The sequence below is a fragment of the Protomyctophum parallelum genome, assembly GCF_964188405.1.
Source record: "Protomyctophum parallelum genome assembly, chromosome: 17".
In the NCBI taxonomy this organism is placed as follows: domain Eukaryota; kingdom Metazoa; phylum Chordata; class Actinopteri; order Myctophiformes; family Myctophidae; genus Protomyctophum; species Protomyctophum parallelum.
The window spans coordinates 11,464,283-11,482,452 of record NC_139719.1 but is presented as its reverse complement, the minus strand read 5'-3'; the positions used below and the strand labels follow the sequence as shown (position 1 = coordinate 11,482,452).

The 18,170-nt window shown below is 45.1% G+C and overlaps 1 protein-coding gene across 1 annotated transcript in view; it reads left to right on the top strand.

Annotated features, from left to right (window-relative positions):
* usp54b (ubiquitin specific peptidase 54b) overlaps positions 1–18,170 on the top strand; it is a 159,202-nt gene that overhangs the window by 28,895 nt on the left and 112,137 nt on the right. The window contains exon 3 of the mRNA XM_083787457.1: positions 10,614–10,706. Within this exon, the coding sequence (XP_083643583.1) occupies positions 10,614–10,706 (93 nt within the window). The remainder of the gene's footprint in view (positions 1–10,613; positions 10,707–18,170) is intronic.

Below are 18,170 nucleotides of genomic sequence, written 5' to 3'. Positions count from 1 at the left end.
TGTGTGTGTGTGTGTCTTAGGCTGTGCAACAGTGACACTTGGTGGTCAACAAACGCTATTCCCGTACTCGGACGGACAGTGTACAGAGTGTACACAAAATGGAACAAATGATTTGGTTCCATTTGTACACTCTCAGAGTTACAGACCCACAAGGGTCCATTTTGTTCCTAACTATCATTTAGCTGGGGACCCCCTGGGGGTCCCCGGACCCCACTTTGGGAACCACTGATGTACACGACGGACCACACACGCGCGCGTCCAGTCATTCAATAATGATGTCATTAAAATGACGTCTGGTGTGGAAACGAAACAGGAGCTTCAGAGCACATCCATGCAGGAACAGTTCCTTTCCCCCGCCGCGGGCAAATCAGACTCTCTAGTTGATGCATTCCTAATATATCCCAAAATAGACGAGATGAACTCCCGGCTCCTCCTGTCCTCATGACGAAGTGTCCTTAAGGGCAAGACACTGAACTGAACCCCACCTCGCCTCCAGTGGTCGCCACCATTGGTGTGTGAAATGTGAACGTGTGAAGTGAGGACGCTGCATGGCGTCGACTGTCCGCCGCTTCACCTCCCAAATGTATGAATGAATGGACCATTGTGAAGCGCTTTGAGTATATAAGCATGTATAGTGCATAGAAAAGCGCTATAAAAATGCAATCCATAATAATAATTATTATTATTATTATAATTCTATATTCAGTTTTTATATTATTTATTGGTATCTGGTTATGCTTATTTTTATGACATTCCTCTCGTTTTTATAGGATGTATTTATTTAAAATGGAATAGTTTGCAGTGCACGTGCACAAATGGTTTGGTGCTGCTGCTGGGTGTACTGATGCTGGACACAGGAAGTAGTTCCATGTGACAGAGGGGTCAAAGTTGAACGAAAGTCTGAACTAACCTTTTAATACTGCGCTCACATCCTCCTGTCCATTAGATACAATTCCCACCACCTTTCTCAAAGAGGTTTTAGACAGTGTGATTGGAGATGCCGGTATACAACAAAATGTAAACAGCTACTCTACAATCAGGCGTCTTTCCTCGACTCACTGAAGACGGCTGTAGTTAGGCCCTTACTCAAGAAACACAATCTTGTGTTGGGTAACTATCGACCTATTTCTAATCTGCCTTTTCTGGGCAAGGTTTTAGAAAAATGGATCTTTCATCAATTGGATGTGTTTCTACAGAACAATAAGGTGCATAACAAATTCCAATCAGGCTTTAGGAAAGGGCACAGCACAGAAACAGCACTTGTAAAAGTAATTGATGATGATTTAGGGTGTCTGCTGACAAGACAAATGTATCCGTTCTCTTACTTCTTGATCTAACAGATTTGACACGATTGATCATTCAATTTGAATACAAAGTCTTAAAAAGTACTGGATAGGTTTGTCTGGTATGGCCCTGTCCTGGTTTTCCCCCTACCTAACAAACAGAAGTATTTTGTCTCGCTATTACCAATCACGGAGTGAATTTCCATTTTCTATGCTGATGATAACCAACTATATATTTCTGTGGCTCCAGATGATCCCTGCAGTGTTTTAGACCTGTATGTCTAGCATCAAATGCTGGATGAGTGAGAACTTTCTCAAGCTAAATGAGGATAAGACAGAAGTTCTCATAATTGGTTCTAGTGAGCAGATCAACATATGGAATGAATTCTGTACTGGCCATATATGGAGCGTGTCAGGCTGCAGACTATAGTACACGCACACACATGCACGCACACACTTGCGTACGCACAAATACATGTACAAAATGACGCATAAGCCTACTGTACTTCATGCATCTGCCACATTCACTCATGCAAAACCATGCACTCTCTCACCCTCTCTCTCACTCTCTCTCTAGTCTAAGTTGTGTTAGATACTGCAATACGCACACACACACACACACACACACACACACACACACACACACACACACACACACACACACACACACACACACACACACACACACACACACACACACACACACACACACACACACACACACACACAGGCTATTAATACATCCGTATTACACTAAATAGACCATCCAGAAAAACGAGGGCTAAAATCCTTGATTATGCGTTGAAATATGTGGGTTTTTATGTGATTTTATGCTTTGGAATTGCGGGAATTTGTGAAATATGCGGAAAGACGAGAAATGTGAAGTTTGTGAAAATTAGCAAATTATGCTGGATCTTGTTAGCGGGGAAATATGCAGGAAGTTGCAAAATATGCGGGAAGTTTGTGCGACTATGCCCTATTATACCCTTGTATAATCTGCGCCATTTGGCTGATTATGAGGTAAATGATGCAATTGCATATGCCTACCGGTAAACAGATCCTTCTGGAGGGTCTAACTAAACAGACACACACACACACACACACACACACACACACACACACACACACACACACACACACACACACACACACACACACACACACACACACACACACACAGACGCAAATTGATATTTAAGCACAACAGGGATGCGATTATCACCATATTAAGGGGTGTGTGGGTGTTGTGGTGGGTGTTGGTCAGCTGGTTGGCAGACGGGGCTGATGATGGCAGGATGGCCTCAGTGTGGAGAGTGTGTGTGTGCATGTGTGCGTGTGTACGTGCGTGCGTGTGTGCGTGCGTGCGTGCGTGCGTGCGTCTCTCTCTCTCACTCTGTGGAGAGCTAAAGCACTGCTGCTACTACTGCTGCAGCAAAAGAGTAATTGCATCTCTCTCTGTCTCTTGCACGCACGCGCACACAAACGCACGCACGCACACACACACACACACACACACACACACACACACACACACACACACACACACACACGCACACACAGTCAGACACACACACACACACACACACACACATGCACACTACGCACGCACACACACACACACACACACACACACACACACACACACACACACACACACACACACGCACACGCACACTACGCACGACAGCATAGCCCCAACTAGCGGCTCCAGAAGAGACCTTATACTGTACCGGTAGACTAGATGGTGAGGAAAGGGGTGGGGTGGCGTACTGCTGCGAGGTAGAGTGAGTAAGAGGTGCATTGAACAGATTAGAGAGGGGGGGGGGGGGGAGGGAGAGAGAGAGAGGGAGAGGGAGAGAGAGAGAGAGAGAGAGAGAGAGGGAGGGAGAGGGAGGAGCAGAGGAAAGTTGCCGTGGGAGGAGGAGGAGGGAGGAACAGGGAACACATAGCAGGACAGAGCAGAGAGTCAAACAGAGACAGAGAGAAGATGAATGGAGGAGCGTACGCTGCTGCCACACGCAGCAGGAGGTAACGAGCCTTTATAGAGGTAAGGCCAGGAGAACAGAGCTAGAGGAGAGACGGATGGATGGATGGATGGATGGACGGGGCGTGCTGTGTGTGTGTGCGTGTGTGTGTGCGCGTGTGTGTGTGTGTGTGCGTGCGTATTTTTCTTCCCCATACTTAGTATAGTATTAAACAACGATGTGTGTGTACGTCCGTGCGCGCGCGGGACGGGGAACGCCAGCTAAAAGGGTGTGTGTGGTACACTTTATGTACTGTATCTGTGGTGTGCGTGTGTGTGTACACGCGCGTGTGTGTGTGTGTTTGTTTGTGCATGCCTGCGTGCGTGCCTGCCTGTTTGAGAGAGCGATACAGAGAGACGGATAGGATAGATACGATGGCAGCGAAATGTGTGTGTGTGTGTGTGTGTGTTTGTGCGTGTGTGTGTGTGTGTGTGTGTGTGAGAGAGAGAGAGAGAGAGAGAGAGAGAGGGGGGGGGGGGGGGGTCAGGGAGTTTACTGGTGAAATGAAAATGCAATTTAACAAACACATCCAACAGAAAAGAAAACATCGGTTAGGAGAGAGGTGGACTGCTTTAAACACACACACACACACACACACACACACACACACACACACACACACACACACAGGGCGTGCGGTTCAGCATGACACAGAAAAGTGACGATACATTTAAAGTGTTACATAAGTTATCAGATGTGTGCTTATTGAGTGTCACTTTGTGTGTGTGTGTGTGTGTGTGTGTGCGTGCGTGAGTTATGCATGCGTTTTTGTGCGAATGTAATGCAGGTGTGTATGTACGTATGTCTGTGTAAAGCATGCATGTGTGTGTGTGTGTGTGTGTGTGTGTGTCTGTCCGTCCTGTACTGTGTATGTGAGGGACAGACTGACAGTCCCAGGGTCAAAAGGTCGGAGTTCAGAGGTCAGCGATAGAGGGGTCAGGGTCAGAGGGCCTCGGGGGCAGCTTCCCCATCGGTGGTTCCAGGTGACAGTGGCACTATATCACATTAACCCCCGCCCCCATCCCCCCCCCCCCCCCCCCCATTGGATTCCACCACTGTCGGTTGGAACTAAAATGTCCATAAAAAACATAAATCTTTCATTTTTTTCCATATACGTATCAATACATGCATGGGCGACTGGCAGTCGGCATGCGGCCCCCACACCTTCCCTTAATGCGGCCCGCAGGTTAAAATCAGAATACTGATACTGTATGTTATTGATTTCGGCTGTTATAATTCCAAACATGCAAACATGACCGGCTTTAATTACTTCAGTCTAAATGAGTAGCTATGGTATCTACAAACCCAAAACTCGTCACACTGCGACATGTTTAGAGCATGTAGATTGGCTAGTTTTGCTATACATTTGTGTGAAATAGAATGATGAATGACGGAGTGTGGAAATATAGGAAATACAATGGCCCTCTGGAGTGAGTGTGGAAACATAGTGGCCCTCTGGAGTGAGTGTGGAAATATAGTGGCCCTCTGGAGTGAGTGTGGAAATATAGTGGCCCTCTGGAGTGAGTGTGGAAATATAGTGGCCCTCTGGAGTGAGTGTGGAAATATAGTGGCCCTCTGGAGTGAGTGTGGAACTATAGTGGCTCTCTGGAGTGAGTGTGGAAATACAGTGGCCCTCTGGAGTGAGTGTGGAAATACAGTGGCCCTCTGGAGTGAGTGTGGAACTAAAGTGGCCCTCTGGAGTGAGTCTGGAAATATAGTGGCCCTCTGGAGTGAGTCTGGAACTATAGTGGCTCTCTGGAGTGAGTGTGGAACTATAGTGGCCCTCTGGAGTGAGTGTGTAACTATAGTGGCCCTCTGGAGTGAGTGTGGAAATATAGTGGCTCCCTGGAGTGAGTGTGGAAATACAGTGGCCCTCTGGAGTGAGTGTGGAAATATAGTGGCCCTCTGGAGTGAGTGTGGAACTATAGTGACCCTCTGGAGTGAGTGTGGAAATATTGTGGCCCTCTGGACTGAGTGTGGAAATATAGTGGCTCTCTGGGGTCAGTGTGGAAATATAGTGGCCCTCTGGAGTGAGTGTGGAAATACAGTGGCCCTCTGGAGTGAGTGTGGAAATATAGTGGCTCTCTGGAGTGAGTGTGGAAATACAGTGGCCCTCTGGAGTGAGTGTGGAAATAATATAGTGGCCCTCTGGAGTGAGTGTGTAAATACAGTGGCCCTCTGGAGTGAGTGTGGAACTATAGTGGCCCTCTGGAGTGAGTCTGGAAAGATAGTGGCCCTCTGGAATGAGTGTGGAACTATAGTGGCCCTCTGGAGTGAGTGTGGAACTATAGTGGCCCTTTGGAGTGAGTGTGAAAATATTGTGGCCCTCTGGAGTGAGTCTGGAAATGTAGTGGCCCTCTGGATGTGAGTGTGAAAATATAACTATTGTGTGAAATGCTTTGTTGGACGGTGCACCTTAAAAGGGCTTCCAGAGACACCGTACGATGCTGCTGTAGCAGTGGACCACAAAGTGTACTGCTTTAGAGGATACGTTATCACATCTGGGGAGGGGGGGGGGGAGAGTTACTGAGACAAAGAACTACAGCAAGGTGCTTTATGCATTTGATGTCGACGACCACAGAATGCTCACACGCAAGGTTTCTGGGACTGTTCCTGAGGGGAGGTAAGGCCACTCAGCCTGTGTCGTTGGGAAGGTCATGTTTACCCATGGAGGATACAACCATCTGACTGGATAATGTACAAGCTGCATGGACACCACCACAATGGTCTGGCCTTTAATTAACACCAGAGGAAACTCCTACACCTGCCTCAGCATGGCACTCTGCCACCATCATCGGGACAAAGATGTTTGTATTTGGGGGTTATATGGGGACAGGGTTGACTACAACAACCTGAGTGTGTTTGACACAGAGACCAACCACTGCCTGTCCTGAACACACCTTCTGCACAGCTTCTTCCAGAAGGACGTTACCACCATTATTCAGCCTTTTCCTACAATGGAGAGCTGTACATATTAAGGTGGCAGGAAATTTAACCAGGTTTTAAATTTCCTAGGAAATTCAGTCTAGCGAAGAAGGTTGAGTCCAAAGGGAATGTTCCATATTTAATAAATGGAGGCACATGGGGCTGTATTTTGCGTGTCTTAAGTACCAGGTCTTATTACTTAACTTAAGACCTGGAGGCATGCTTAATGCTCTTTGGCCACTCAGAATAGCCAAATGGCATTGATCACGCCTCCAGGTCTTAAGTTAAGTAATAAGACCTGGTACACGCAAAAATACAGCCCCTGGTATTCTGTTGCATGGCTGGAGATCGTATCATCCTCTTTGGAGGACAAAGATCAAACAACACAGTCAATGATGACCTTAGACTTGAGTCCTAGTATGAAGACCTTATGCACGCTGGCAGTTAGTCAGTATGGTCTGGATCAGTCTGAACTCCCACACAACATCAGGTGGGAACTGGTAGCCATGACAACCAACAGCAAAAACTACATCATCATGACGTAACATGTCGATTTGCTCAGACACATATGACGTACATTTTCCTTTCATTGTCAACGGCATTTAATGTTTGTGTTTCCACAAAAAGTTGTTTTGTTCAGACACATATTCTCCTTTCATTGGCAATGGTAAATGTGCCAAAAGTTCAGGACGATAAGCTGTATATAGCATAAAACAATGCTGCTGAGCAAGAGCAGTGCAGGATTTTGGTTAATAAAATACATTTATTTTTTCATGACTGCTTCAGTTCTCACTGTCCAACGCACCTGCATCTGAACGAAGTGGACGTGCAAATATCTCCTTGCATATTTTATTTGATTTAAAACGGTGTTCAGAAAGATCCATGATATCAAATTAAAGAAAAGTGTCCCGCACACTGTCTGTCTGTCTGTCTGGAGCTCGCAAAAAAAGGATGCCCTTTATTAAATTGACGTTTTCGGTCGTTAGACCTTCATCGTCCGGGACAAATGTCTATTTAAAACAGTGAAAATAGCACGGGAGACCATTTCAATGGGTGACAGTAGCAGAGTGACCATTTAGGCCTGACGTTCGCTCTGAAAGAAGATATATTCAAAGATTTGCGCCACATATTCACGATTTACCGAGTGGCGCGCTATGAGCTTGTAGATCTGCTGTATAACATTACACCAAAATGGGTTAAACTGCTGTAGTTAGAGAATTGGACTTGAGGTGCTTATATCAGATCTACAAACACAATACAAACATCACAATGCATCTCATTGCGATGCATTGTGAGCTTGAAGATCAGCATTCTTTTTGTCTAATTTTCCCCTCAGAATATGGACGACGGGGTTACACCTGCATCTCTCACGCTGCTCCTAATAATTAGGATGGGTGAATGCAGACGACACATTTCACATATAAATATGCAAATGAACGGCGGCGAATACCCAGATGACTACTAAAGGGGACTAAATCACTCAATTAATTTCCTTGGGGAGAAAGTGCTTCCCAAAGGAACAGATTTATTTATTACACTTATTGGATGGATGACTGTGCAGTGTGTCATATATATTCCACATGTAGTACGTCAATGGATGAAGCTCTTGGGAAGATGATTATAGGGGTTATCGTCCGCAAAGGAGACCTGGGAATTGCAGCTGACGATATGGATGATTCGACTGAAAGGCTCTTTGCAGTCGATGATTCGACTGCATGAAAGGCTCTTTTCACAGCAGCAATATCTTACAATAAATGCATCACGTCTCTGTACGTGTGTACGTGTGTGTGTGTGTGTGTGTGTGTGTGTGTGTGTGTGTGTGTGTGCGTGCGTGAGCCTGTGTGTGTGAGTGTACGTCTCTGTAATCCATGAAACTGGAGAACCGTTCGCCGCACCGACTTCTTGAATTTGACACACACGTTCCACACCATCACAGGGAGTACAGTACCACTACCCAGTATATATTATACACGGTTGTCCAGAACCACCAGAAAAGGCTCTGGTCAGGCTCTGCCTGCAGTGGACCTAATGAGCTCCAAGTCCCCACACCTGTGCAATTTCCAATTGCAATTGCCATGGCCTTATTCCCCACACCTGCAATTTGATTACTTCAGTCTCACTCTTCAGACATTCTCCACAAACGTTTGCCACTGCACAGAGTCTTACACAAACAGACGGGTATTGTATGCTAGGGTGTTGTATTTATGAGACGTAGCTTGCGGAGTTAGTTCATTCAGTCATACTCGAGGGGGTTCATGCCATGCTCAAACGTGCTGCATTACTATGTGGGTGTATAAGTGTGCAAGTCCCACACTTCATTCACCGATGCGGCAGTCAGCAGTTCCAAATGGCCCCTTACGGGTGTGTAACTCTGAGAGTTATGGTTTAAAATAGTTTTTTAATGTTTGAGAACCACTGAGCCATCGTTGTTTTCATTGGTAACAGCCAATAGTAAGGAAGAGGCCCAAATTATATTCCAAACATGGCTGCCGTGCAATGACCCGTAGCATCTGCAAAGAATAAATAAATATGTGAGAGGAACAAACTTCAACATTATGAAATCACAGCCGGACTTTCACCTTGACAATGATTGGATTAATAATGCTCCTAAAACCAACTGCCTCTACGTGACCAACTTCTCTATGAATTGTGCGGTGAAACTCTCGGCTCCCCTCCCCTGACTTCTTCAACCACGCATCACCAATAAGTGTCACCATGCATGACATGTCAAAGCAAAAATAGCAGTGCAACTCAGCTCTGCGTTGCATTAAGTATATAGAGCGCCTGAGGGGTTAAACTTTGAGAAACTCTGCACTAGAGTCAGCAAGCAACCCGTCGCCACCACCACCACACCACACCCCTACCCACCCACCCACCCCCACCCTCTCTGTCTGTCTGTCTGTCTGTCTGTCTGTCTGTCTGTCTGTCTGTCTGTCTGTCTGTCTGTCTGTCTAGTGCCTACACACAAGCACAGCACACACACACACACACACACACAAACTGACAGCCCTTCTGCATCGCTAAGGCTGGTGAGCTTGTTTGTGAATAATGAGTCATGCGTGCGTGTGTGTGTGTGTGTGTGTGCGTGCGTGCGCGTTAGAGAGATTGAGTGGGTGCGTGTGTGCGTGCCTGAGGGACAGTCTTGTGTCAATATATCTTTCAACATCGTGTGAATTATTGTTCCAAGAACTTCTCCCTATATATAATTGTGCACTAGAGAGAGAGAGAGAGAGAGTGGTGGACAGTTCTAACAACGTACGTTTACTGTTACGTGAGTGCTGTACTTAAGTATAGCCTACATGTGTTGAGTATTCTGTACTTTATACTTGAGTATTTACAATTTACAACTTACTTTTGACTCCACTACATTTCTATGAAGGGAGAACGGTACATTCTACCTGTTCTGCCTGTCTGTCTGTCTGTCTGTCTTTGCTGTCAGTCAGGCGTCTTTTTCTCTTACCCAATAAATATTTCTCATCTTTGTTTTTGCATCTCTTCCTTCCTTCCTTCCTATATTGTTTTTTTTGTTCCGTCATCATCTATTCACCCATTGTTCTCTCAACGCGTCAGCAAATGTGTCCATGTAACGTTCACTCCAGTGCACACAAACACACACACAGAGAGAGAGAGAGAGAGAGAGAGAGAGAGAGAGAGAGAGAGGGATGGAGGGAGGGAGAAGGAGAGAAACACATACACTAGAGCCAAAGGGGCAGCATTAGAGCATTGGATTTTAAAAGCACTTCATTAAACCCACATCGTTCCAATTCAGCCGTATTACTATCGGGACGATCAAACACCCCGCGGGACAGTTACTCAACTCATATGATCCCAAAAACATACACACAACTACACAAACAAACACACTTTACATTAGATTAGAAGAAGCAAATAGCCAACGTCGTGGCAGCTATAGGCACAACAATAACACCCCACCAGCAGGCCCGGTGAGATTAAAGCCTGCTCATTAAAGCCTGCACTGGATCCATTAGACCCAGTCCTCTATTATTATCGTTTTAGAGAGAGAGAGAGAGAGAGAGAGAGAGAGAGAGAGAGAGAGAGAGAGAGAGAGAGAGAGAGAGAGAGAGAGAGAGAGAGAGAGAGAGAGAGAGAGATGGAACAGAAGAGAGGGGTGGATGAAGACATATATATATGCTACACAACAGGTTTGATAAGAAGTGCCAGTCTTCACCGAGAGCAGCGGGTTTACATGTCATCATGGGTACAGTATACAGGCTGATGTCTGACACAATGTATAGCTTCCCTGCAAGGAAAAACCAACAACTGTATAGCGCCGTACACTGAGTCATCCTATTAACTATTGGTCTTGTGTGCGTGTGCGTGTGTGTGTGTGTGTGTGTGTGTGTGTGTGTTTACCTTCCAGGTCCTGTGGCATCTTGACATCTTCCGGAGAAGCTTCCGGCAGCTGACTTCACACAAGTGCATGGAGGATTCCTGCATCTTCTGCGCTCTGAAGGTTAGAGCCATGCGTCACACGCCGTCTACGTCAAACACAAATGATTGATTGATTGATTGATTGGATACTTTATTAGCAGGTTTGTTAACAGTCCAGGTACGGTCAATGGTGATGCTAAGAGGATAATACAAAAAAGCCCCCATCATGACAACAGAGGCAGCAACAACAGAGAATTGATCCAGTAGAACTAAAGGACAAGTCATTTCATGTTGCGTTATCTTGGGTGTTGTGCTCTGAAAATAGCCCACAACGTGTCGCACTACAACACATTACGACGCAATCAAGGCCTGACTAAAAATTACATTTTAGTCGACTAAATCAACTGTGGATTTAGTCGAATAGAATCTGGATATTTAATAAACTAAAAGTAGACTAAAGTGAAACATTTCAGATGACTATAATATGACTAAAACTAAATTAAAATGTATTGAAAAGAGAAAAAGACTGTTGTCAAAATGAACAATGACCCAAGGTGTTCAAAGAGTTCAACTCACTTCGTATTGTATTGAACAGATCAACTCGCAGCCAAGCAAGTAAAGGCCAGTTTGTTTTTGAAGCGCATTTTTTAACAAGGCAATTTCATGTGCTTTGCATAAAGCATTAAGCAAAGGAAACGCATTATAAAAGTACATTAGGATACAATAAAAACATTTAAAAAATAAATGACAGTGCAGGAGAGAGAGAGAGAGAGAGAGAGAGAGAGAGAGAGAGAGAGAGAGAGAGAGAGAGAGAGAGAGAGAGAAACAGCAGACAGTGTGCCAGCTAGACCTGCGTGTGGTTTTCTGGGAGCTTGTTCCAGATATTTGGTGCATTAAAAAGTAAAAATGCTGCTTCTCCAACGTTTAGTTTTGATTTCAGGGATCAGAAAAGCTAGACGTTTCCCAGCTGACCTGAGAGGTCCGTCTGGTGATGTAGCAAAAAGATCGGAAATACTGTCTATTTTGTATATTCAACGTTTTACAGACCCGACAGTAGTGTTTTTTAAATCAATTCTTTAGAACAAAACAGAACAAAAAGGTAGGAGCGCACACCGGTAGTGGGGAGGTGCTGCTGACCACAGGGAGACACAACTTGGACAAAGAAAAGAGGCCGCACAGCTCGTATATATAGTCACGATGCTATAGAAACCTTTATTGATTCTAAACAGGATGCATTCTTCAGGGTGTGTGAAAGCAATTATTTGACAGTGATATGATCCACTTTCTTCATATTCATAATATGTGATGCCTCCCCATCTTTTGCACTCGTTTTGCAGCGTTTCTCACGAGTCACGACAACCATTCCGCATAAAGGTTCCCTAAACACTGTTTTAGTTGCGTGTGAGTGTCGTCTGGCCCGCAACACACTCTGCCTCCCTATATTCGGGGCATATCATTGCATTTTTCTTAAAAAATATAAAATAGCAAGAAATAGCCAATTCTGCAGCTCACAATGCCAGTTGTGATCTTTTGCCACACTTTTCTTTTTTTTTTACTTTTTTTTTAATGAAATGACTCATGTGCTGGAAATATTTGTATTTATTTATTTGCTGATTCATAGCGCTTCACAGACCTTTATTATGAGCAAATTCTAAAAGGCGAAGAATTCAGAATGTGTTTTCACTTTGGGGGATTGCTGTGTGTGTGTGTGTGTGTGTGTGTGTGTGTGTGTGTGTGTGTGTGTGCGTGTGTGTGCATCATCTACTTTGCAAAGCTGCAGCGCAGCATTTTGGAGCTCTCTTATGTGATGACAACGCGTTATGAAGCCAGTGTCTCTCTCTCTCAGCCCCCCATGTCCCCCCCCTACCCCGCATGTCTTCCCCCCCCCACTTGCAGCAAAAAAACAGTGACTTCAGGCCAAGGACGTGCAGAGTGTGAGAGAGGCATGGGGCTGAAATTCGATAAAACAGTGGTTTTCAACCCTTTTCGTAGCAAGTAATGGGCATTTGAGCCACAGATCGGACGGACCACCATTTGATGACATTTAGCCTCTCAGACCCCAAAGTGTAGAACCTTTTAGTTGTCATTGTTGGATAAGATGCTGTCCACAATTCCATGCTGTATTGATGTTGGTACCATTAGGAGAGATAACAGACAAACGTTGATCAAAATAACAATTCTTCTACATTCACTATTTGTGTAGACTTCTTGTAAATTAACCGATGCAGAATTTTACAGATGATTTAACTAATATAACCGCAAAACAAACATTAAACTCTCTTTATTGTTAATGGCGTTTTTAATGTTTGTTTAACTAAAAACAAACATTAAACCTGCTACTAGCGCCCCTCAAAATCTATCTAAGAATCTTTAGCTGCAGGTTGACCACCTGGAACCCCCTCAAGGACCACTGGGTGAAAACCCCCTGCCCTAAAAGCAAAACAAAACAAATAGTGGATCTACAAACGTTAGCCGCTGGAGATGCGGCGTACCACATGTCGTACGACATGGATTTTTCACACAGAGGACACATTCTTTCAAGGCTAAAATGCTGCAGTTCAAGTTCAGGAGAGTGGAGAGAGAGAGAAGGAAAAAAAGGTAATTAATTATCCTTGAATGCTGCCTTCGGGTATGGCATGGGAAGGAAATTGGCGCATTTTCATTTCTTTCACCGTGGTATAAACGCTGCTTTCGTGGTCTGGAGAGGGCAGGGTTTCATTTTTTTTTACAGACGGGTGAAAGGGCAGGGGATGAAGCCTCCTTTGATGATGTGTCCGTTTCCAAATGGATCCAATGTGGTTCTTATTTAGGCACAAAGTTTTTTTTTTTTTGGCTATCGCCTTAATTATTATTATTATTTTAAAGGAGGGACAGACTGACGGGAGATGGTGACATTAAGGCCGTCGGGATCGGGAGTCCAAGGTGCCTGGCCCAGGCCATGCAGTCACAAAGCTCGTTAATACTTTTCCTTGGTTCGCTGTTGATAAAAATCCACAGGCGCACTTACAACCACTGTCACCTTCACTTCACGCAAATAACAACAACAACAAGAAAGGCAAAAATAAGTAACTAATTTTGCGTGACAGTCTTGTACGACAAAGTGGGCCATTAATTTACCCCCCCCCCCCCAAAAAAGTAATGATAGATACAAGGTTTCTGCCCGTCTGTGACGATAAATATGTGTGTGCAAATTTTAAAGGTAGGCTGTGGTGTAGTGGTGGTGTGTTTGCATGTGCGTAGTTGCGTACATGAGTGTGTGTGTGTGTGTGTGTGTGTGTGTGTGTGTGTGTGTGTAGATTGTGTAGTTGCAGTCGATGTGTGTGTTCTACATGCTGTTCCGTCTTCTAGCACTTCTCTGTAATTAATTGGCTTGACTGAATGAGCTGAGTTAGCAGAACCCACGCTGGGCTGCTCTGCACGCACACACACACACACACACACACACACACACACACACACACGCAAGCACACGCACACACACACACACACACACACACACACACACACACACACACGCAAGCACACGCACACACACACACACACACACACACACACACACACACACACACACACACACACACACACACGACACACGCACACGACACACGCACATGCACACGCACATTTGTATTACCATACTCGTGAGGACATCGATAATGTTTTAGTACAGCAATTATTTTTATTTATTTTTGCGCTGCGCAAAGGCGTTGCGAGCTTGTAGATCGGCTGTTTTCCGGCGCACACAAAACACGGGAGCACAACTGAGTATGAATGAGGCATAGTGGCGTACTAGTATATATAACTCTAACTTTAACCCCTAAACATATCCTCTGAGCCTAATAAGGGCACTGGTTCCCAAACTCTGTCATGTCAAGGACCCCCACATTGACACTAACTAGCCCGCGGACCCCCCATTTGAAAAGATATGCCAGGGACCCAAATAAGAGAAGATTTATACAGCTCTAGCAGAGATTCTCAACCCGTTTAATTTCAAGGGGACCCCCAGTTTGACATGCATTAGTCTACGGATTTAATGGCATTTCTATCTCTGGGACCCCCAATTTATATTGTAAAATCAATGTTAATTTAACTCTGAGAATGTACTCTCAGAGTTACAGACCCATAAGGGTCCATTTGGTTCCAAAGTATCATTTAGCTGGGGACCCCCTGGAACTCCCTCAAGGACCCCTGGGGGTCCCCGGACCCCACTTTGGAAACCACTGCTCTAAGGGCCCTGTTTTCGTCAGTGCTATAAACCTTTTATCCCTATCTTTGCATTGTTTTTTTTACTATTCAAATAGTCGATCTACAAGCTGTGTCGATGTAGATCGGCTAGTTGAACTATTTAATATGTTTTTCAAAATGGTAAAAAAAAGGAAAAGAAGTTTAATGATTAAAGGGGTTTAGCACTAAACGGAAACAGGGCCCTAAAAATGCCTAATCATAATCCCCAACCTGAATCGTTTTCAAATTGTACATCTTCGTCCCCCCAAATCAGTTTTAACCATAAAAACAAACATAAAAGGTGGATCCTCTTGTAAAAAAAAGCGTAATGCTTTATTGGGTCGTCCGCTCGCAGTTATCAGTCTTTGTATCGAGTCGTGCTTTAAATGTACCGTAATTCTGCAAACGGTTAATAAACATTTCAATCAATCAATCAAAAGGTTCTCGCAAAAAGTATCAAACTCTACTATACTTGTAGCTCCTCACAATAAAGTACAAATGTGCAGTACGCACGCACACGCATATACTGTACACACGTACACCGCACACAGCCTCATGGGTGTGTGTGTGTGTGTGTGCATTGTACGTGAGCATTATTAGTCATCCGTGGGAGAAGAAACGGAGGCAGCTAGCGGGGAACGGCAGACATGTTTAAGTGTTCATATCGCTCTGTCACTGGCGGTGTTATCAGCCATCCATTGTGTGTCCATTGTCACCGGTGATCAAAGAGCATAATCGTTGCCTTGTGGGTAACTTATTCTTCTTCTTCCTCTTCTATCTGTGAGGAGGAGGAGGAGGAGGAGGAGGAGGAGGAGGTCTTTCTGCCAGCGCAAGATAAAACGCTGCTGAATAAACCTTTAACGTGTAGATGTACTTTATGGGGGAGAAATAAATAACCTGCATGTGTTCCCGTGTTTTTATTAGTCACAAGCTCTTGTTAAGACCTTTCGTTTTGGTTCTAAGGTTTCGAAAAATCAGACCCGTCTGAACTGAGTGGGGTGTTTACTGTACTCGTGCCGTAGTTGTATAGCCTACGGTACTGCACTGTACTGTACAAGCCCTCCTCCCTGGTGCGTGCGTGTGTGTGTGTTTTTAATTAAAAAAAAACAATAATAATAAACGCATGTGGGACTATTTGTAGAACTGTATGTTCTATAAACGTTTAAAACAAAATCATTAAACTAATTAGATTTAATTCAAGCAACTGTTTTACATCCTACTATAAATGTGCCACGTTTCAGAAGTCTGTCTGTCTGTCTGTCTGCCTGTCTGCCTGTCTGCGTGTGTGTACGGTTGTAATGCACGTAACTCGAGAACCGTTTGCCCCATCAACTTCAAATTCAACACACGCATTCCACACCCCCACGGGGAGTGCAGTGCCCGGTATCGAATCGGTCGGAACCACGGTTCTCCAGAACCACCACAAAAGGCTCTGGTCGGGCTCTGCCAGTGGGCCTAATCAGCCTAAATCCCCTCACCTGGATGTGCAATTTCCAGCCTCTGCCTCAGCCAATTGATTGCCATGGCAACCCCACACCTGCCAATTGATTACTTAAAGGGGAATACCACTCATTCTCAACATTTTACTATGTCATTAATATACCTTAGAGCTGTTGTGTGGAAATAATAAAAAAGTCCCCCTCCATTCTGAGACTGGAGGTCTGAAAAAAAATCATTAACATGGTGAATCACATCTTGATGATGTCATCAAGATGTGATTCCCCATGTTAATGATTTGTTTCAGACCTCCAGTGGGGAGGGATTATAATTAGAGATGTCCATATCGGTACCGGTGAATATGCCAGTCTAACCACCGATCCGACACAGGGGTAAGCGGTTGACACTATGGCAGGTAAATACAATGTTGGGGCATGTGGAGTTGCCCAAACCGCAAGTGCACATTTGAGTGAGGAGTCTGTTATTAACAACACAAGATAAAAATAAGTCATTTTGTTTTTTGTTTTTTCGGTATCGGCTAACACAGAAATGGTGGTATCAGGATCGGATCGGGAAAAAAAAACTCTATCGGGACATCCCTAGTAATTATAATGGTAGAAAGCAGAGAAAAGGTGAAGGGCTCCAAGGCCAAATACATATGAATTTGGGGGACCTTGACCATGAAAAAGTTTCAGCACCACTGCAATAACTTATTATGCTTTATAGTATCCAAAATCAGGGCCGATTCCTTATATTTCAATGGACGCTTGGGGTCGGCAACCCCCTGTATCTGCAACAACGGAGCGTTGGAGTCACGAATATATAGAGTCACGAAGCAGCGCCTCTGGGCTGAACACGAACTATGCGAATTCAAAGCTATAGCCTATATATAATAAGGACTGAACGTCTATAATCATGTAAATGCATGTTGTGCAGGCAGAGCAGAGGTGGATGATGATGATGATGATGATGAGTGTATCGTGTAGTAGACGCTATACATACATACGTATATGTAATGTACTGTTGTATAGATTCAATGTCTCTCCCCTCCCTACAGTCATCCCTCCAGAAATCACTGCAACACTTTATCTCTCTCAACAGCAGAGCCCCCCCCCCCCCCCCCCCCTCCGTTCCTGTCCTCCTGTCCTACCAGGGAGGAGAGAGAGAGAGAGAGAGAGAGAGAGAGAGAGAGAGAGAGAGAGAGAGAGAGAGATGAATGAATGTGCTAGTCGGTGTGGATTGTTACTGCCTTCACGCACATGCAAAGACGCACGCGCACGCTCGCACTCTCTCTCATTCACACACACACACACACACACACACACGCACACACATGCGTGCGCACACACGCACACGCACGCCTCCCTCTCTCTTACTCACCGTGCCTCATCCCTCCCTCCCTCCCTCCCTCCCTCCTCACCTCTCTCTCTCTCTCTCTCTCTCTCTCTCTCTCTGTAGGGTATATTCCCCCTCCATTCTCCTTGGCGCATTGCTGCAGTCAGCACAGCCACCAGAACGCACGCACGCACGCACGCACGCACAGAGACACACACACACACACACACACACACACACACACACACACACACACACACACCATTATTTTGCTTGTGCTCTTTCACTTTGCCTTTCTCCTCTCTCTCGCTCTCTCTCTCTCTTGTGCTTATGCACACGCTCACGCTCACGCACACACACACACACACACACACACACACACACACACACACACACACACACACACACACACACACACACACACACACACACACACACACACATCCCACTGTCGGAACGACCGCATTACCTCTCATTTCTGGCCCAGCACACATTCCCTCTCAGATTAATGGTACCATAGTAGTCCCATTGCAACACGCTATCTATCTGT